Genomic DNA, 21,716 nt, shown 5'->3' with positions numbered 1-21,716 from the left:
ACTTTCTGTGTGATAATGTTCCACTGGAATTTTTGGCTCCATTTAAATATCAGCTGTAGGACTATTATATCAGATGGGATTAGGCCTCAGGATCTTGGCCTTTCGCCTGTGCAAATATGAGAGCAGTTCACTGAAAGTCAGTGCTATTAATAACCTGTCCTCCACTCAGTGTGTTTCCTGTTAAAATGTACTCCTCTGATCCCCAGAATTATCAGCAGCAGCCATGGACGACAAAGGTGAACCACAGGATGAAGCCACGGGGGTGAAACAGGAGGAACTGCCACAGATGGACGGGTCGTGTGACGTGTGTGAGCCCGACGAGGCCCAGCCGGCCACACAAGTCTGCCATGCCTGCAGCTTTGCCTTCTGCCCAATCCACGCCGAGAGACATGCCAGCAGGATGCATCATCTGCTGATGCCTTATAACCACGAGGGGACACAAGTTAACGGACTTGGCACCAAAAGAGAATTCAGAGTTGGGGGTGAGGCTGAGGATGAGGCAAGAACAGGTGCCAATCAGGATCTGGCACTGTCTGGAGTGGCGATGGCTAATGGGGGTGAGAGTGGCGTCGCTGAGGGAAAAGAGGGCGCCCAGGACGATTTGCTGCTGGGTGTCGGAGCTGAGGGTGCAGAGGCAGGGGAGGAGGCTGTGGCGGCTGGGGCCACCGTGAAGAGGAGAACTGTGATGGTGGAGAGACTGCGCTGCAAGGAGCACGGGCAGGAGGGCTCCCTTTACTGTAAAGCAGATGAAAAGATCATCTGTGTGTTGTGTGCTGTGCAGGGCGAGCACAAGGATCATGAGATCATTACCCTGCACGAGGCCTATGTGTGGCAGAAGGTGAGTCACACACACTTAGAACAGCTTTATATATGTGGGACCAGTGCTGTGTGATTTACTGTATGCCCTCTACTGTTAGTCACTATGGCACACGATACAACATCTGCAGCTCCGTTCTGTGACATAATGAATTCAGAGCATCGTCTGGTTTGCATTTCTAATTCAATATTAAGTAGAATGCCAATAGCTGTAGGCCCTGTGTACTTTAAGTCAACTCACCGGGGCTTTGTTAGAGCTCTTGGTAATATTTCAAACCTAACAACGTCTCATGATCACCCTCATGACATCACTCATAAATCCAGTCCATTTTACAGCTGCGTAAATCATTTCTATTAAAATTGTGAAATGGAAATGCAACATCGTGAATATACCCCAATGTCCGTTTGGCTCAGCACCAACTATGGTTTCACTCCTCCATTTCCCAGATGTCTTTTTGCCTCAGGCGTACAAAAGAGGTCCAGTGAGTCACAGGTCGTTCGCATTGCAGTTGTTCCAGTAAGCTGGGCTAATGTGCTGGATTTCGAGAATAACTCCGTCCTCATCACTGTGGGCTCAGTGCTGCATTGTGTTTTTGATGAGTATAGTAGCATTTGGAGTCAGATGCTATCAGCTCGCTGAACACACTCAGACCGTGTTATTGCACCGAGAACCAATTAACAAGGCTGCGATAGTATCAGAAACCAGGACTTAGTTTTGGATTAATATTTTTGAACCGTCAAGGGTTTTGTTTGTTTTCAACAAATAGATCTCAGCGAGAGCCTCGTTTGAGAATCATCACGCAAGGCCGATGCATTTAGCTACAGCGATAACAACAGTTGTGGTACTTTCACTGGCTGTACATCTGCAAAACAAAAGTAGAGCAGCACAATTCACCAGTTTACTCTTACATCACGACCACATATGGATTAATGAGAGACAAAAGGGGTCCCTCTCTCTCTCTCTCTCTCTCACGCACACATGCACAGCCGAAGGGCACATTATTTACTCTAAACCTATTTTAGCTTTTATCCTGCTTCCTGTCACCATGTGGCCATGTGAAAGAAATCCTTAACACCTGGAAACAGTGATGTGATTTCCCGTCAACTTTGCCTGAAGGATGAACGTCATCCCAAAAATATTATCACACAATCAAAAGTGAGATATTTGATTTATTTATTTATTTATTTATTTTTTATCATTCTGCAGACATTCTGGATGAAGCTATTAGCAAAGGAAAAGATAATTTAATGCACTTAACTATAGTCAGTAGAGCGCATACAAGGCCCCTTAAATTCAATCAAGCTGCACCAAATCTCGCACACTCATAGATGTCAGTCCCTTAAATATGTCCAATTTTATTCATCAAGATCCATGATTTATTCCCTGGGAATATTTTCTATCTCAGTGTTAAAGAAAGGAAAAAAAAAATCCTGGATCCAGATCTGCACCAAAATTGAATTAGTTCTTCCCTGACTCAAACCTCTTCATCCACCAACTTTTGTTCAGTTGTTTTTGTGAAATCATTCTGACAAACAAACAAACAAACCAAACAACACACAAAGGGACGAAGGGGAAAATATAACTTCCTTGGTGGAGGTAATGATTAACAGCTTATTGAGTAATTCTACTTTTGTCACACAGAAATAAACCTCTGTTTATGTGAAGTGCTTAACATACTTATGTAGTGGAATTCAATGTTGTGTTAACTGTTTTTTTTTCTGCTCCGACTGTAGAGCAGGCAGGGGTATGATCTGCTGGGCTGCACACAACAGATGGCTGAGAAGATCAACACCAAGTGGATCAACCCTGTGGTCAGTACAAACTCTCACATACAGAACTCAGCTAAGTCGAATCATGACTCATATACTCGACTCCCACAAGATGCATTAAGCTGCTCTCATTTGGTAATGAGCTCCAACCAACTCTAACCAAATGAAATGAGAAGTTCTCTGCAACAATTAGAGATGGACAGCGTAGCGTGAACATATCACACTGCTTTTCGTAATGTGCTTGTGCCATGTGGCTTGATTATAATTGCTGATGATTTACTTTCAAAGATATTCTCTACATGCTGTGCCCAGATGTTCAGCTTTGTCTGAAACACACAAAGTGAATGTAACAAGTGTAGCAAACATACAGTGTTGTTTGCAATGGCTTTAAATGGTACATCACATGAATTCAGAAGGTGGTTTTCACTGTAGGCTCAGTCGTTTGCAGGTTTTTTCCCAAGGTAATTCATGGCAACTTTCACATGTGCACTTATATAGAAAATATACAGTTGGGTCCAAAATCTGTGTTCCCTGAGAGAAAGAGAAGCAATTTCATCACAGGTACAGAATTTGCTAAATAAAGAATGTAAGGCTCCAATCAGCAGAAGTATGGGAACTAATCCATGGGAAACAAGTCCAAATGCTTTGGCTAAGAAATACCCGCGTTTCACAGTGATGAATCCAAGTCTCAGGTTTATGGCAGTAACAGTGGGGATGTATACAGGAGACCAGCAGAATAGAAAAGTATACTGAGGTGTAACGAACCAACTGTGAAACATGCTGTAGGGAATATTCAAGCCTCTGGGTGTTTTGCCCACTCTGGACTTGGACACCTGCTCTGAATCGACTACACGCTGACCAGAGAGAATGATTCATACAACAGTAGGATAATGACCTCAAACTCAACTCAAACACTAGAAGACAATAGAGTCTTGAATGTCATTGATCATTTACGACGGCATTTAATGAGTGACAAAGTCATTTTTATTTTTTTTCAATTGTGCATGATGCCATTTTTTAACCTGACCTTGACCTTTGGCCCATTAAAAGTTTGATACAGGTACTAATCCATGAGACCTTGAGTAAATTAGGGGAATTTACCAAATACTAAGATATTTAGAATTTCAAGAAATATTTTCAAATATTGAAATTGTAATTTGAATAGATAAGATGTATTATATTAGAAACTAATGTAAAAGTGATCACAGACTTTTGGACCCCACTATAAACAAACTCTATAACAACCATATTTAAATCCATGAAATTTTATTTTAGCATGATTCAAATAATCTGCACGAGGATTTTTTATAATAGGTCTATCGTATTATCATTGAGGAACCACAGCAGAGCAAAAAAAAAAAAGAAGACACTACCCATTTCTAATTCAGTGGTTAGAGCAGTAAGCACTGCAGCAGTATAGACACTGCAGCTATGGAGACACAGCCGCCTTGAATGAGATAAAGAGGGATTAAAAAGAGATTATGTCATAAAGGCACTGGGTAGTAAACAAGCCAATTATTTCATTCCATATATTTTGCATGCCTCCCCATTCACAGATAACACATCTTGCCTGTTGAGTTTGTGCAGATATCATTCTGCTTGAAACGTAGGAGTAATGGCATCATTGTGTGAATACTGACTCGTGTCAGTTTCAGGCTTCAGTTGATGTCACTTTTTTGACTCAGCACTTCCGTGCAAAGTCAGGACTTGTATTTTGAAAGTGAATGCGTCTGCGGCTTTGTCATGTATAAAATAGGAAGAGAGGGAATGTTGAATGCTAAAATACCCTCGAGCTGTTTTCTACTTGATAAGTTGATAAAAATCCTTGTATTCACTCAAGGTGGATACGGTGTATTACACACTGTGTTAAATTGGAAAGGCTTTGTGATATCTTTTTACTCCTCCATATAAATAAATGACGTGTAAAAAATATTAGAAGAACCTTTCAATATAATGTAGCCTAATACGCCACTAAAGCTTAGTATTTATTATCGGTGGAGCCCGAATGATTTCATTGGTTGACTGATAAAAATCGGAATTTTTCACAGACTTGTATTTGTGTGTTTTTTAATATTTATAGTTATTTGTAGTAAAGTTAATGGTAAAACTATCTCAAAACTATCTTAAACTATAAAATATCAAGCCTCAATCGCATTTCTCTGGCATAAGGGTCTGATAACGACATCTAGGAATCTTTGCCATTTTTTTTGTATCAGACTGTATCGGCATCGTCCCCCATTAATTAATATTGTAGCGCACGGTTATTTCACTTTTTCATACCCGCAAGGCCGACGTCCATTTTACACTGATGGCAATTATGCAGGAGCTTCTGATGCTTACTGAGGAAATATAAGGAGGTGACATCGATTTGTTTTTGTCACTCAGCTTGTCTAAGTCAGTCATATGAAACAAAGATGAAACACAGGTTCGAGGCAGAAATAATAAAAATAAATGTTGTTAACCTTATCTCAACCCTTTTATGTAAGCTCCACAAGGGCTGCGTCAGTTAAAGCAGGGTGCATGGTGCATTTCACACACAGTCACCACGGTCATCAAACAAAACAGACGCTTCTCAAACTGAATTTTCATGGCAAGTCAACCTTGAAAGCAGTGCCAGTATTTCCATTACAGATGCCTTAGCGGGGGCATGTTGTGCCTCTGAAAATAAAACCTGATTACGAGCAGGATCAGGGACATACTGGTCTCCACTATGGTTTCAGCTATTTACAGTTGAAGGCTGCTGCACCTGCTCTCTCAGCTTCACCTGCAGCGCTCTGTTCCACCTTATAATGTGCTCCTACAGCATAACTATGTTTAAGCCCATCATCAGTGAGCAGCGGCACTCAGGAGCGTCGCTCGCTACTTGCATAGAAGTGACCGAAGCTCAGCGAGATTATGTGGAAGGTTAATTTGACTGGATATAATGTTTATTGTCATACAGAAATATCAATGCTGCCCCAAGGACTCCCTGGACATTTAGTCCTTGTGCTGCTCCACGGTAGAGGTGCAGAGTGTTTGGCAAAAACCACTTACCTGCTCAGTCACAGGGCACTGTGTTAGAGAACATTATGTGGATTTGTCGGCGTGTCCTGGCTGCACTTTGAAATGTCAGCGTTTCTTATTATGCATGACAGGCAACCATCAGAGTGACTGCTCCGGGTGAGGACAGGTAGGGGGTGTGTGTGTGTGTGTGTGTGTGTGTGTGTGTGTGTGTGTGTGAGTGTGAGTGAGAGACAGACACAGAGGGTGAAAGAGAAAGAGATAGGAGGTTGGAAGAGTTTAAACTGCATGGTACCGACATCCTGAAGGCCTTGTGAGAAGAAGTGATGTGAGCGGCCGTCTGTGTAGGAGGTGAGAGGTGGATGGAAAGATTTAACCCTTAGCTGCTGTCTGCTTATCAAATCCAGCTTGTTTAATTATGTACTTTGCTGCAGGTGAGAGGATTTTAATATCTCAAAGCTCATATCTCTATTCTCCATAGGGGAATGGAATATAATGCAAAAACACACCCAGTGATGAGGCTGCATACATATTAATGGTGGACCGGAGGCGTAGCGTAACACGAGGGGTCTAAATGGCTGTCTGTCAGTCAAACAGCCAGCGAGCGCTACTTATCATCAGAGAGGTGGAAATGATATGTGAAGCAGGGCAGCATGTAGTCGGCATATTTACCCCCCATGCTCATGTTTTATTTACTCACTGTCTGCCGTGTGGGGTGTCATGTCGGGCACACCCTGCTCAGAGAGAATGGCCCGATATCTGGAAGCAGCATGGCAACATTAACCCAGTCACAACTGTGTGAGCGTGTGTGTGCAGTGGCTACATCCATTCTCCTCGCCTCATAAAATCTACAAGAGCAGCAGACACATTAAAAGCTGTCTTATAGCGAGCCAAAGCTGAGGAACAGGCCGCTGAGGTATGAAAGGACTTGGCTGCTGCTCTTTGCTTTGTTCATCCTCCCTTTTTTCTTGTCTTCCTCTATCTCATTCTTCTTTTCCTCCTCCTCCCCCTTCTTCACTCTACCCCCACTCTCTCATTGCTCTTTACAGCTGTCGTTCCTGTCCTATCTCTGCTCACAGCATTTTAATTGAATTACTCGCTATCATTACCCAGAAAGTTGCTTGGCTGACATTGCTACACTCAAAACCAATAAAAAGGTGCTGGATATAGAAACTCTACTATTATATAACCCAAGGCCTTGTGTCTCATTTTCCTTCTTTTTTCAAACCCTCTCTTTATATTACTTCATATGACTTCTGAAGACCTGGTGTTGTTAAAATTAGTTTTCTATCTATTCCTGTGTTGTGTTAGAGGCCAAATTGGAGAATCTCATTTGTGGGAGAGATAAAAAAAAAAAAAAAAGAGCCTGCGCGAGAGACACAGAGTAGTGATAACTTGGAACAGGGCCACTATTGCCAAGGGCAAGGACAGTTCAAATCCATTTACTCCTAATTTGCTATTTAAGGTCCAGTGTGTAAGATTTAGGTGAAAGGGAACTATTGAACTACATATTATCTAGAATAATCCTCATGATGTTTTCATTGATTTCATCTAAATTGTATGAATTGTAGTTTTCTTTACCCTAGAAAAGGCCCTTTATATTTAAATACTTTATATTTACACGGAGGGGACCCTCTTTACAGAGGCTGCAATGTTTTTTACATTAGTCCAGACTGAACAAACTAAACTGCTTTTGAGTTTTTATGACAACTGGTTCTTTTTCATGTTTGGAAGGAGAGGGTGAGGTAAGGGGTGTTCAGCTGCAACATGTAATTTCAACACTCAATATCACTAAATTCTACACACTGTACCTTTGATGCTTTCTTGCTCTGTTTTTAGAGCATAGTACAAAACGGACCTCTGAATGAGCAGCAGGAGCGAGAAGCTTCTGAGAAAGTTAAGCACTCGAACTCTCCCCTCCAGAGGCATCAGCATTGGATAAAACATTTTTCTTGTCTCCAAAAATTAGGCATAAAAATATATATGAAGTGGTGTCATTAGTTTGAGACCACTTATGGAAAAGTGGTGTTAAAATGCTCAAATTAAGAATAGTCCATTTCAAGCTGAATGCATCATTGTCTCAACGGCACATTTTATTCTCTCGTATTATCAAATTATACCTTCGAGAGTTGAGTAGAATGTATTTTGATTTATTTGTGATGATTGGCCCACTGAAGTGTGTGTGTCTCTTTAAAGGTTGAGATTAAAAACTGAGGCTACTACTGATATTATTTTTGAGCTTTATACTTTTTCTCATTTTAGCGTGTGCTGCTGTCTCACCAAAATAATACAATAATCTGTTCATACTCCCAAAGGCTTTTGGTTTTGCTGCTTCCTCCATCAACACCAATGAAAAACACAACCTTTTTTTGTAGCCAGTCACAAAAGTACACTAGTGTGCGAAGTCAATTCTATTTGAGTGTCTCGATATACTGTAATCATATGAAGTGTTGGTGCATGCATTAAAGGTTTTCTATTTTTAGTAAGCCACAGATCCTGCAGCTTTCTGGTGAATCCTTTTCAGTTTTCTCCTTTCTCTCAGCCCCCCATTTCACAGCTCCAATATAATGTACATCAAGTTATGAAATCAAGATTCAAGTTGCCACTTACTTGTTAAAATGTTTAAAGCATGTTAGATACATGGATAAGGTAGAAGAAAGAATTCGGCTGTAATCTGCTTTATAAATAATCAGCGTTTGCTTTGAGAAGAACTTAGCTTTCTTAATCTGATGTCCTACCTCTGCCCGAACTTTCTCATCCGTCTTTACTCCAGCTCTGCCCTGCAGTGTACCGCTGTCTCTCCCAAGGCCTCATTCTGTGGCCTGAGCTTGCAGCAATGCAAATGAAGATTAGCACGCATGAATGCCCCTTCCTCGCTTGCAGGACAAATTCTCAGAGAAACTCAGTGAAAGGTCCAAGGGCAGAGGGCTCCTGCTCAGCAAACACAAAGGCGCTGATCCTGGATCACAGCTCCCATCTGCCACTGAGGCCATGGGGACTGGAGATGGCAGGGGGGCTCTGCTGAGCCCCTGAATATTGGCAGATGTAGTGACGGAATGTGTCGGATTAAAAATGTCAAACAGATGACATATAAGATGCTTAAGTTGATACGTTTTATGTTGGGATTCTTTCTGCTCCACTCATGTTTACTCTCAGTTAGCATTGGTCTTTGTGATTTATGCTAACTGCTCTGATTATGAAGCATGTAAAATGATGTCACGTGAAGTAAATTGATAGTGGGTACATTCACATACTTCATATAAGGTAGCCTATTTATCTTTTACTCAATCGATACATATTAGGATGCTGCCCCACAGTTGGTTCACAGCTAAAAGCACCAATATATGTGTGTCTATATGTGACGTTTGCTAACGTTAGCATACTTGGTTGTGTTTAGATGACATTACACATTAGTCATGAATTCACCGTTGTTTTTTATTTGTAAAAGGAAGATTACGTAGTTTTTACGCCACCTCTTAAGCTTCTTCAGAAGTTACATGGTCCTGTGTGAAGTCATTGATAGATCATCCTGCTAAATGCTAAAGCTGCGCCTGATATGGAACTAATGAAGTGATTACTGCTACTGCTGAATTAATTCATAGATATCATTGAGAGATTCCATAAAAAAAAAGATAATAGTGAATTTGGCAAACTGATAATAAATGTAAATGCCAAGTAGATCAAAGCTTTTAGAAATGATCATTTAACAGGATTATTTAGATGTTATTATATTGAATTGTTGATATTTCCTGGCATTCATGAGACCTCAGTCAGATTTAGCTCAGAGCTCGATGCCAGAGAAATCAAAACATGAGCAACAGCTTAAGCATTCAATTCTAGCGACAGCACAAAATGAAGTAGTAAATGTCTTGTCATATTTAAATGTATTTTATAAGTGCTCCCTGCTCACGTTTAAAATTAGTCTTACATTTAATCAGCCTGTGTCCTAATTCACTATGGATTTATTATATTTGAGCACTTCCTTTTATAATTCTATATGAAAGGAGAAGAACTTCATTCCAGAGGCATAGAAATATGGATTTGGAAAGTGCTGCTTCATTCTTTCACTGAGATGGAACTTGATGGTAATTCATCCCAGTTGTGGCCTATTTTTCATCATGTGTAAGACATCATCGCAAAAAGAGAAAATCACTCTTTGCTTTCCAAGTAGACTCCGTCTGATTCAGAATTTAAAAATGTGCATGTTTTTCTCTGCTCAAAGTAAATAAAATCTGTTACTTCTCGGACTTGGTGTAATGGGCAATTTGGAGAATCTGATTGCTTGTGCGGAAATGGCAAATACACAATAAAACTTTGGGCCCCTAGGGGCCTTGGCTCTGCCAACCTCAGTGAAGACAGATGATTCCTTGCTTTGCAAGGGAGAGAGAGAGGCTAAGGGGAAATAAGATAAGATGGAAGGAAAGGAAAAGAGAGAAGTTCTGCTGAAGGGAGAGTGCGAGCAGCTGATGTTCATAGATTGATGTGATAATAACATATTCAGGAGCAGAAATCATGACATGGGAATTAGTGCCATTTTACCCCATGACAGCATCTGAGTTGGAGGTGGAGACATCTTGGTGGGGAGCATTGCAGGGAGGCATCTGTTTATTGAGGTGTTTTAGCCTAATGAGTCATGTCTAAAGAGAACCTCATCGTGTATCTCAGTGAACAGTTCAGTTGCCTTGAAAGCCAAACAGATGGCTTGCTGTGGTAGAAGGAGCCTCTGAGGTCTCTATCTACAGATGGGATGCATGGAGTGTACATTCAGGCAGTATGCCTCAAGCTATCAATTAGCTATTGCATGACAGAGGCCAGTGAGTTTCTTAAAATAAAGTTCACATATCAGTAAAAGACAGAAGCTGCTGTCTGCCTCTTTATACACATCTCTAGATTTTCATTACATTACAATTTTACTGTCTTGTCATAGACATTTTTACTTGCTTGTTTTTGAGTTTTAAATCCGTCATTAAGATTTATTTGAATATCAGCCGACTATCTCTTTCCTTTACTCTATAAATTCACCCATTTTGTCCTTTACTCCCCCCTTTCTGTCTCCTCTTCAGATGTCCATAGACGAGCTCGAGGATTATGTGGACACCCAGTTCGATGAGCTGCGCAAATTGGTGCGTCTTGCGGAGAAGAGAACCCTTCACCTGGTAGACCTCAAAGAGGCGTTCCTGACAGCGTCCGCTGCAGAGAAAATTGCAGAGATCAACGTCGAAACGGAGCAGCTGCAGGAGGAGATGGCCAGCATCACACGCGAGCTGTATCTGCTGGAACAAGCCGAGGCGCAGGCAGCGGGTCCTGCTGTGGTAGCAGCGGCCCTCGCACCGGCCCACAGAGTGATGGTGAGAACAAGCTGCCTTTCATCTTTCCTTATTGTGCTTCTTACATCAAACTCACTTCACAGTACAGTGCAGGTAGAAAGGTTAGCAAGTTGAAAAATGTCACAGAATCCCAGTGTGACTAACATTCAACATTCCGAATTGTCTAATTCTGTAAACTTCACATTACCAATGTTGTGCCAAGTTTGGCTCTCTGGATTTTCTATGAGGAAGCATTTATTTGATTTTCACCCTGGCAACAATCTACTGTAAGTTTAAAAATGGCTTTTTAAAATTTCTCACAAGTTATACTGGATCCACTGAGTTTTGAAGTCAAATCTAGACGGGCACTCAGAGAGCTTATAGCTACACCAAGGCTTGGGCCCTATCTAGTCATGTCAAAGTAGGTGAAAAGCACAATTCCTGGACCTGACTCTTTATTCGGATCAGCAGCAGAAGTTTATGGGTTTTTTCTTGGGTCATGCCCAACCCCTCCACAAAATTATATGGAAATTGGTTTAGTAGTTTGTAAGTAATCCTGTTGACAGACAACCAGAAGAAAAGCAATAAAAACTTCCTTTCTGGAGGTAATGAATGAAAAGCCAATGCATTCAGTCCAAAGGCCTGTTTCTGAGCAAAGATCCCACCTTGAATGACAACATGTAGTCACATCACCACATCTGCAAAGAGCTGACAACACAAGGAAGCAGGGTCAATAATTAATTAATATGAGCTGTGTTTTTATAACAGCAGTCTGGTGCCAAAGGTTTTAATAAGGGCAGCCTTTTAAAAGCAGACCCTACTGTCAATAAACAATTAGAAACAATTGTGTTGTGGATCATGTGCACCTGACTTCATGGTGACTGCTGTAAACAGTTATTATTGATAATTAATTGCAGGGGATAGTCTGCAGTGGCATCTCAATCTGTCTTCATATAGTTGTGAGGTGGCCTAGAAGAAAAAATATTTCTTGTAAGGGTTTGGTTCTTCTCTTAAAAATACCTGAGCAGTGTGGATGCTGCCTCAGCCATAGATCACCCCGGGATCAGCCAGGCATGATTCCCAGGCCTTCCACTTACAGAATTATCTTCCTAATGACTGTGGCACCTGCTGCAGTCATTATAGCAAAATAAATATGGTAAACAGGTGCCACTGTACACAGCTTTGTTCTACATGAAAGGAGAGAGCGGCTGTATTCATCCAGTCATGAAGTATTCTTATTTAGAGAAATATATATATATTTTTTCATTTCATACAGACTCTGGTTTCATGCAAATAAATAAAATAAGTCTCATAATGTCTGTTCTGGTTATGAACAAAGCAGTTAGTTGCACTGTTCCTTTTCTTTTTATACTCCAGCCTGTTGTGAAAGTACGGCCAGAAGTGCCAGCCATCTCAACGCATTTACATGACTTCAGACTCTGCAGCTTTTGCAGTCCCTCGTCTCTCATTTTAACATCGAAGAGGAGGCTTTTATTGCTCATAGCCCCGAAATTAAAATATCCCACTGGTCTATTTGTCACTTGCCATATATAAGTCCCCACAGTCTCAAAAGGAGGCTTGAGCGTTCCCTGGCGATGCTGTGCAGTGCGAGTGAGGCGCTCCGTAATGGTGGAGGCTGACGTGCAGATTGCTTTTCGAGCTGAGAAATGGATCCATTGTGAGCCAGGTTCATTAGGGGCCCTAATTGAATGCCAATGGTTATCCTGTTTGTTTTTATGTGTCCGTTATTGCTGGATTAAATATGATAGTGGATTACTGTATTAAGTGATATCGTGATGAACAGTGTTATTTGGGGCTGTGTGGTCACAGGAGAAGAGTGTGTAGGTGCAGGGGAGGGGCTTTGCCGCAATTCAGTTATCCAGCAACTGTTATTTTGTTTTTGTGGGTATACACCATTGACTGTATATAAAGATGGATGACATGAAAGCTACCCAAAAGTGAGGCCAAACCGTCTCAATCGCCCCCTGGTGGCTGGCTACAGTATAGATCATAAACCCTGCCTCCCCAATGTAAGCAAATGGGACATGAACCAAAGTGAAACATCAAATACATTTTTGCAAACATGGCTTCTGTCATTTTAGGTATTCCATATTTGTTCGAATATTTTTGGGGCTTTCGGTGTAGACAGTGGATATGTGGACCTTCATAGTCCAACTAGTTTCTTTTATTTATTTTGTACAACAGGAGGGAGTGGCACGTCTTCCATCTTTTTATACATTCTATGGTATAGGTAGCTCAAAGTGAATTGGGTGGAGGTGGACGTGTAGAAGGATGTCTGAAATGGTGAGATCTGAGTGAATCCGGAGTTACCACAGCAGTTGTTGACAGGAGGAGATGCATCAAGTCGACCTTAACTCACTAACTCCTGCAGCAATTTTTGTCGCACAGCGTATTGGATGTGAGAAGCCTCGTGGATCCAGAGAATAACTGACTCAGACATTCATTCTCCTACTTGTTCATTCGCTCTGTCACTGTCTGCCTCATGGTGGTAGAGCCTAAAAGTGGCAAATTGAACCACAATCCTTCACTTGGCTCTTTACTGCAGGTCGTCTGAGATGTGAGGCATATGTCTGAAACCTTTCTCTTTTTTCATGAATCTGTCAATAATGAATTAGTTGCTGTAAATGTTTCAAATGTCAAAAATCAAAAAACTCAAATTGCCTTGAGGTGTTATTTTGTCTCGTTAAAAGTAAAGAAGTGCTTAAATTCAATATGTACGAGAAGAAGTAAAGCACTGTTCATATTTGAAAAGATTAATTTTGTGTTCATCCACTAATCAGTGGTTATGTTGTCTCAGCACTACAGCCCTCTTCCAGCTAAAGCTGCAGGAGTGTGAAGTAGTAATTTTCTCTGTACTCGTTCTGTAGAGATCTAAAATCCGTGAATGAAACAATGATAGATGCTGATGCGACACTAGAAACAAAGCCATTACCTTCAGTGCCGTTCAAATGAAAATTCACTATTATAATATATAGACCCTGTTTTCCGTTATGCTTTTTGTTTAGTTCTCCTTACAATCTAATCCTATTGCCAGAGAGCTACCCTTACAGCCTGCAGCACGTTTTGGAAGTAGTGCCTTGATTCCAAATTTCTTTATACCAGAAAAGAAAGACTAGCAGCTTCAAGCTTCAGAGCCAAGTCAGAGAAGCGATTCCAGCTTTGTAAGCACATCAAGCAAGTAATCTGCAGCCATGCAACAGCAGAACTGTGGGAAACGACAGTGAGGTAAAATATTTCTCACTTACATAAAATCCACCGTTTAAACTCCGTCCCAAAAAGTAAACCACATAACTGAGGTGAGTCTTTGTGATTAAGGTCAAACAAACAAAACTGGTTCTGTTAATAATCTCCTGTCTTCATTTTTATACAGGCACAGGAACACACAGGTTTAGACACACACACGATGAATAGGATCAGCAACAGGTTGAAAAATCATTATGAATATTTACCAATCAGCAACAGCTAGAGGAAGAATAAATTAATACTCTGTCTAAGTCCATTTATTATCAAAACGTTCTCTACATTTTCACTAAAGAAGTGTCAGTGGGTAGTCCTCTGTACAGCCGCTCAGTTTTCTATTTACAAATCAATATACATATATTTATATACAGTAATTATATTATATGTCACTTGAACACAGTTACTACACACACATTTAAATAAGAGAAAATGGAAATGCTCATATATGTGAAAATTAAATTGAAAAATGTTGAACCAACCAAATTAATTAGGTCTGTTTAAATTTAACTCCACAAGTTATATGAACACAATTAATTAATATTTTGAAGACTCATTGAACTCTGTCACCATTTGAAGAAACTTTTTTTATTATAGAATTTGTATTTATGAATGCATTAATAGATATAACTATTCTACCGTAGGTAATATAAAACATGAAATGTCCTTAATGAAAAGAGTATATTAGATCCACTTATACATTGATAGAGGGCACAGTAGGTGCAGTGGGTGGCACTGGGTCCTTAGAAGGTTATCGGTTCAAATCCTGGTCCGGATCCGAGTGTGTGTAGAGTTTGCGCGTTATCCAATGTCTGCATGGGTTTTCAGCGGGTAATCTTGCTTCCTCCCACAGTTCACAGACCCACATTGGGGTTTGGTTAATTGGAGGTTCTGGGTGTAAATGTAAGTGTGAATGTGTTTTTGTCTCTGTATGTTGGCCCTGTGATTCACTGGCAACCTGTCCAGGGTGTTCCCCTTCTCTCGCCCAGTGTCAGCTGGGATTGGCTCCAGTTTCCTTGCGACCCTCAAAGGATAAGCAGGGTGGATGGATGGATGGAAAGATACAAAGGAAAAAAGACACACACCAGCATTTGTGCACATGTGTCTGCCCACGTGCCAGCCCACTTTTGTTTGTATCACCTACTTTAATGTGCAATTGTGTTAGACCGCATTTTCACGTGTGCAGCCAATAAGGTTCTCAAAGGTTCTTTCATTCTCTGAATATGTTTAGAAGGTGGAGGCGGAGGCTGAGCAATGTTTAGGCTACAAAGACCTCCTGGCAAGAAAACAAAGCTAAGATGGCTCATTAGCCAGGCATCGAGAACTGTGTCCCAACCCTGACTCATGACCCAGGTCACAGTGAAGAGCTCCGAGCATGATTTGAAAACGACGCAGACCTTTTCCATGAAGTTCATGCTGTTCATGTTTAAAATAGATGCATTTTGGGGGATAGAATATAATTTAATACCACTTGAAACCAGTGGAAAGTGATATTATTTATCAATAATTCATCATGAGCCGATTGCGAACCCCCATGTGCTTAAAAAGTACACTATGTACCAATGAAGCTCACAGACTGTTTTCAAGATTCCTGATTTCTACATTTGAAATATTTAAGACTGAACTAAGTTAATGTCATATAAAATAGAGGTAGATTCTCCATAGGACACTGCAGTGCATTCTGAAAACAGAAGTTGGACTATTTCTAAACTGACCTTAATTTAAATGTAAATGGAACTTTTTTATACATTTCTCCCATTAAGTTGGTCAAAAATGTAATACATTTGTTGTTTTTTATGAATGGAGCGTCAGTTTTCCACGGTTGATGACTTGTTTGCAGGTATTGATTGTAGGTCATGTGAATATAATAGGACATGTTGAATCTGGTACTATTTGCCCCTGGAGGTAGATTTTTCTCCGCACTGTGGTAAACTGGTAATTACAATCAGAACAATCCTCTGGAGCTGCCTGCTTCCTGTCAACAGCATAGTTCTTCCAGTTTTATGGGCAGCAGCTCAGAAAAAAAACTTTAATTACACCAAATGAAAACAAAGCACACTTGGGTCACATGGGGACTATGCCAGCATAATATTTCCTGTGATGCAATATAAGAAATATGAAAGAAATACAGAAAGCATGTAACTCATTTAACTTTGGTACAGAATCATTAACATAAACAGATAGATAGATAGATAGATAGATTGATTGATTGATTGATTGATTGATTGATTGATTGATTTAGTATTTAGCATGCAAAGCTTAATTTCACTACACTGATATTATTTGCACCAGGATGTTGTGTTTTCAATGCTGCCTGTGTGTTAGCAGGATTATGCAAAAACTGCTGAACCAATTTTCTTGAAACATGGTGGAAGGGTGGGATATGAGCCAAGGGAGAACTTTTACAGAAGATTCGACTCAGGGATTTCTTTCTATCTTTTCCGATCTCCTTTGTGGAGATATGCATTGTCTGCGTGTCTTAATTCATGATTTCTGTATTTGTGTATGATGCTTTCTGAGGTGTGATTCCTACCATAAGCATTTAGGGCTTTCTTTAATCTCACCTGCACATTTTAAAACAGTTTTTATGTCTGTTATTCGATTGCCATTGTTTTGTGCAAATAATCAAATTAAATCAAAGGGTATAATGGATTCATTGTTAATTTTGTTCTTAAGCATGGATGTCAATGAAAAAAAATCTATACTGCCAGTTTTACTCTTACATTTTTAATAATATTTTAAAACACTTGATTTTTATTCTGTATGTAGTTCACTTATTGGCTCACCTTGTTATAAAAACCTTTAACTCACAACATAATAGAAATATGTTATCCATATTTTTCAGTTTTGTTGAATCTACCGATGTTTAACTAATGATTATCTAACTAACTAAGCAACAGGGAAAAAGAAGGAACTCTGCTAACGTGTGCTTTGTGTAGAGGCTGCCTTATAGCAACCATTCAAGAGCTCCTTTGGTGAACGTCAGTGTTGCACCCGGATGTCCACAAATTGACATCAGAGTCTGTTGAAGTGTTTGACAAAGCAAACAAAGAAAACTCACTGAGCTCCAGTGTTTAAAACCCAAGTATTTGTCCAGATCTGAAGCTGATCAAATTTAGAGCCAAATCTTAGTCAGCGAGGCAGACAGGCAGTCAGAGCTCCACAGCCTTCACTCATCAGCTCCCCTCTCATCTGCCACGCTGCCTGCGAACCCCCTGCTTCCGAGACAGCGTTAGTTACACTGCATCAAAGTTCCTTTCTGGCTCAGCCATCGTAGCAGTGGTAATTTTAGTCAAGTGCGACTGTACAAGTAGGCATAATTTTAAAAGTAACAAAAGAGGCTGTTTTGTGCTCAAGGTCATGACTGAAAATAGACCAACTGAGATCAGGAGTGGTGTAATAAGTAGTTTGGCTGTGTAGCACGTAACAGAAATTTCAAGTGTGATCCATGCAAATGCCAGAGCTATGAAAATGGCATGCAAAGTACTGAGTAGAGCGGTGAACCAGTGATCAGTGTGTGTTGAAGTGTCCTTGAGCAAGATACTGAACCTTTTAACTGCCTTCAGTGTTTGAATATGTGTGTATGACTGTGACATACATTGTAAAGTGTTTTGAGTGGCCGACAGACTGGAAAAGAGCTTTTTATAGAAACGCAGACCATTTACCACATGAATAAATGTTGTCGGTAAGCTACATTATTTCAAATTTGATAAAAATTTTGCATCTCACACATGAAATGAACTTACAGCTTGCAGTGTTTGTCGATGAGTCGCACGTCAACAAATCACATCCGTTATTTTGACATTGAAAAATCTTTTACGTCAGAGGCAAAATAAAAAAAAATAAAAAAATCCAGCACATGAATAATGTTTGCAGCTCATTTGCTGCTTTGTTCTGCTCTGCTCCTTTAAAAGCTGATGAATATACATGAGCACAACTGGTGAGATGAAACCCAAATTAATTGGTCAGATTTAGAGCCACCAGCTGTGGAGCAAGTCGATGTGAATGATGTTGTTTACCTTTAGTTTGTTCTCCACAACACCTGTGCAAATATTTTTAATATGTTTTATTCTCTCCCCCCCTCCCTTTTTCTCTCTCTCTCTCTCGTTGTTTTCAGCATAACATTGAGGCCAGACCAAGGTAAGACTGCCCGTGTGATTGGCTTTCATTTTACTCGCCGTAGCAGCACAGTTTAGCAGCGAATCAGGACCGTGCAGAGGCTCCTTGCTCAGGTCCTTCACCCATCATGCGACTGACAAGTATTCATCCTGCAAAATAACACACTCCAAGTCTTTTTTTTCCCTTTTATACTTTCACCTTTTACCCTCAGACGTTTTACAAAGTCAGATACAGACAAGGGGTCGCCTACGCACATCAGCCACTTCCATGCCTCCAAACCATTCCGGTCACATGCGAGTCACGTAGGCGCCCCAGCGAGGCAATTAGTAGCTCTCATCTGTGTTAGCCCGGCAGAATCAGAGGAGGTGACAATCTGCCCTGTCCAATCGGGGCTGTGGACGGTGGTAACAGTGCATGTGCTGTATATGCATGCTTTAGTGAGGGTCAAGTCAACACCCTCTGACACTGCAGAGCATTTACATCTCTGCTTTCCCCAACCCCGCAGGCATGTGTAGAGAGTGTGAGAAAGCAGACTGGACGGATGCAGCCATATTATTTTTCAGCTGCTGTAACAGTTTGTTTGTGTCATTGTTATTTTGCGTAGACTACATCTCTCACCTTTATCACAGTCTGTGTCAGACAGTCTGAAATGGATAGTTCTCTTCCCAGTCTCACACGTTATTGATCTGTTGACACAAAACACCCTCTGCCTCCTTCAGCCACAGCAGGAGCGCACCTAGCACCACCTGCTGTCTTGGCTTTTCCCCTTAGCTGTCTCCAAGGGCTTTCATCTCAAACAACACACACGCAAACACACACACACAGCCTTCAGCAGATACCAGCACATCTGTCCTCGGAGGGAAAGAATCTTATTTTCTGTGAGACCTTATTTTAAATGCCGCTAGGTACAAAAAGAGTCCAATATTCCACAAAATACAGCTTTGATGGACAATGTGTTGAATTTTTAATTTCACTTTGCACTATTTATATTTCTGCGAAAATATATCCTCTTATTTCCTCTCTGGAGTGCCTTACTTTTATTAAGCAAAAAGAAACAAATGACACAAGATGTTATATATTATTGATTGGTCAACCAGCCTAATGATTTTTAGGCTCTGGAGCAGATGGCAGTAAGCTTAGACCCAAGGGTGAGATGGAGCTAATAGTTTGTCCTTGGCTAAGGTTACTCTCTCTCTCTCTGTCACTCTCTCTCTCTCTCTCTCTCTCTCTCACTCCCTCTCTCACTCTCACTCCCAAATTCCATCAACCTGCCCTAAAATGCAGTTGGTGCAGAATCGGTGGCTCGTGGAAAATGACACACAAAAATAAACCTAACATGAAGCACAACATACCTTTGTTGTTGTTTATTGCATTAGCTTAGCACTGGAGATTAAGGTGAAGCACACAAAGGGATGATAGGACAAAAGAAGGGAAATGAGGTGAAACTGGAGGAGGAAGAAAGATACTGGAAGGAAAAGGGATTTTTGCAGGATCGAGCTTGGAGTGGATGTTTAGGGTCACGTGCAATGTGTTCCAGACAGCAAATTGATTATGGAGCAGAAACACTAATCTGCTGTCTGAGACCTATATCGCTGCCATATAGACGGAGTGTCCCCACAGGACCACTATCCTGCACCCACCTGCATCTTTCCCGGACTTCCTCATCAATACAATCCCCTGCTTCTCCTCAAGTCTATCAACATAGGTATTTTGTGCCTGACAAGATTTTTTCTCCTTTGAATATGAATCTTATTTTACTCCCCATAGACGAACAAACGCACAGTCCTGCCTCCACTGTGGTGTATTGTAATCTTCATTTGTATTCCTCCCCCTTAACTGGTAAAACAACCCCTCTCCCTAACATACATCTTTTATGATTTTGTGTGTGTGTGTGTGTGTGTGTGTGTGTGTGTGTGTGTGTGTGTACAGTACATCTCCATGTTAGTATCTTTATCCTCAAAGAGGTTATGTGTTCGTCTGTGTTTGTTAGTGTATCTGTTTGTTAGCAGGATTATGCAAAAACTATGTATTACCACTAAACTTGGCAGAAGGATGCGATGTGGGGGATGAAGAAAAACTGGCATTTTCAAGGGACTGATATTTATGAGAGTGTGAAATTAGTAGTAGATAAATCCAGATGTGGTGAATTTACATGTGGTTCCATAAGGGGACTGTTGGGCCGTGGCAGAGGTAAGTGTATATATGTGTTTATATACTCTCCTCATTAGCATATGCGTCTTCATAAATCCCTGGTGTTCGTGTATACGTCCATAAAATGTTTAATCGTTTAGCATCTCATTGTGTATTATTCTGTGTTTCAAAGGTTGAAAGAATAATTAATAACAACAGTTAAGTAATTAAAATTGTTTCTGGAAGCCAGACGCACAATTAATGCTTTCACATTTTGCAGTCCTTAGTGATCTCAGGGCCATGTTGCACCAATAGTCACCATGGCCACTGATAATAACACAAGAGCGTCTCTGACTGTGTGAGCACACATAACACTCACAAAAGAGGGATGAGGAGAAAGGGATTATTGCTGCAGGAACGTTTTAATTCTAGAAACCTACTTTTATGCTGTCTCTGGAGATTTGGTGCATAAGAAGGAAATGGTTGCAAAGACAGTGAAAGTCAATCAGAGGAAAAGAGTCGCACACTGAGGAATTCCATCTGCTAGACTTAAATTTCCTCCTCTGTTGGGACTTTGGAGGATTTCTTAGTAGGACAAGTATTTTCTTCCTTGGTATTGAATCCACCTGTCAATTTTGATATCTGTAAATGATATTTAGCATTAATCTTTATAAATGTTTTGCTAAAATTTGACATATTTAGGTTTGGTTTTGTTAAATTGTTTCATTTTTTTGTGTTAAATAATTCTTCATAGTGGCCTCTCAAGGCATCATTAATTTCCGTAGAATCCACAACAGCATGCCCGTTGGATTGGTTGATGGATGTTTTAGTTTCTATTTGTTTATTCTGTCATGGTAATAATTTATTGCCTTTGTTCATAGAATGTACGCCTCCTTAAACTCAGAAGACTAGATGCAGCTCTGGAAGCCGAAGTGTCATATTCAGCTCGCTCTCAATAAGTTATTTTCAAGTTGCGAGTTACTTTTCTAAAGCTAAACTTTTTTCAGACGAGAATGATGCTGTGAATACACTACCCTGCTGCCTCCTCCTGACCTCTTTACCATCCTTATCTAAAAGAGGAGTTTCTTGTAGTGATACAATTTTCAACCCCGTTTCATACCAAACTTTCCCAAGCTGTTGCAGACTACAGCACTTCCAAGAAACAACATGGAGATGTATGACTTGTGATTGACACAGAGATGAAAAGATTCTCTTGCAATATGGAAAGAAATTTACATGAGAATCATGACAAACCTTTAAGTTTGCCCCCAGAAGTAATACATATGTACAGAGCTGGATATGAGGTATGTGTTAGGG

The 21,716-nt window shown here is 40.5% G+C and overlaps 1 protein-coding gene across 2 annotated transcripts in view; it reads left to right on the top strand.

Moving 5' to 3' along the window:
- trim44 (tripartite motif containing 44) overlaps positions 1 to 21,716 on the top strand; it is a 42,247-nt gene that overhangs the window by 899 nt on the left and 19,632 nt on the right. For both annotated transcript variants that reach the window (XM_020078957.2, XM_020078959.2), the window contains exons 2-5: positions 207 to 838; positions 2,551 to 2,628; positions 10,650 to 10,934; positions 18,268 to 18,290. In XM_020078957.2, the coding sequence (XP_019934516.2) occupies positions 224 to 838; positions 2,551 to 2,628; positions 10,650 to 10,934; positions 18,268 to 18,290 (1,001 nt within the window). In that variant the 5' untranslated portion in view covers positions 207 to 223. The remainder of the gene's footprint in view (positions 1 to 206; positions 839 to 2,550; positions 2,629 to 10,649; positions 10,935 to 18,267; positions 18,291 to 21,716) is intronic.

The sequence above is a fragment of the Paralichthys olivaceus genome, chromosome 7 (assembly GCF_024713975.1).
Source record: "Paralichthys olivaceus isolate ysfri-2021 chromosome 7, ASM2471397v2, whole genome shotgun sequence".
Taxonomy (NCBI): domain Eukaryota; kingdom Metazoa; phylum Chordata; class Actinopteri; order Pleuronectiformes; family Paralichthyidae; genus Paralichthys; species Paralichthys olivaceus.
Note: the sequence above shows the minus strand (reverse complement) of the source record. Positions and strands in the feature narration are given on the sequence as shown.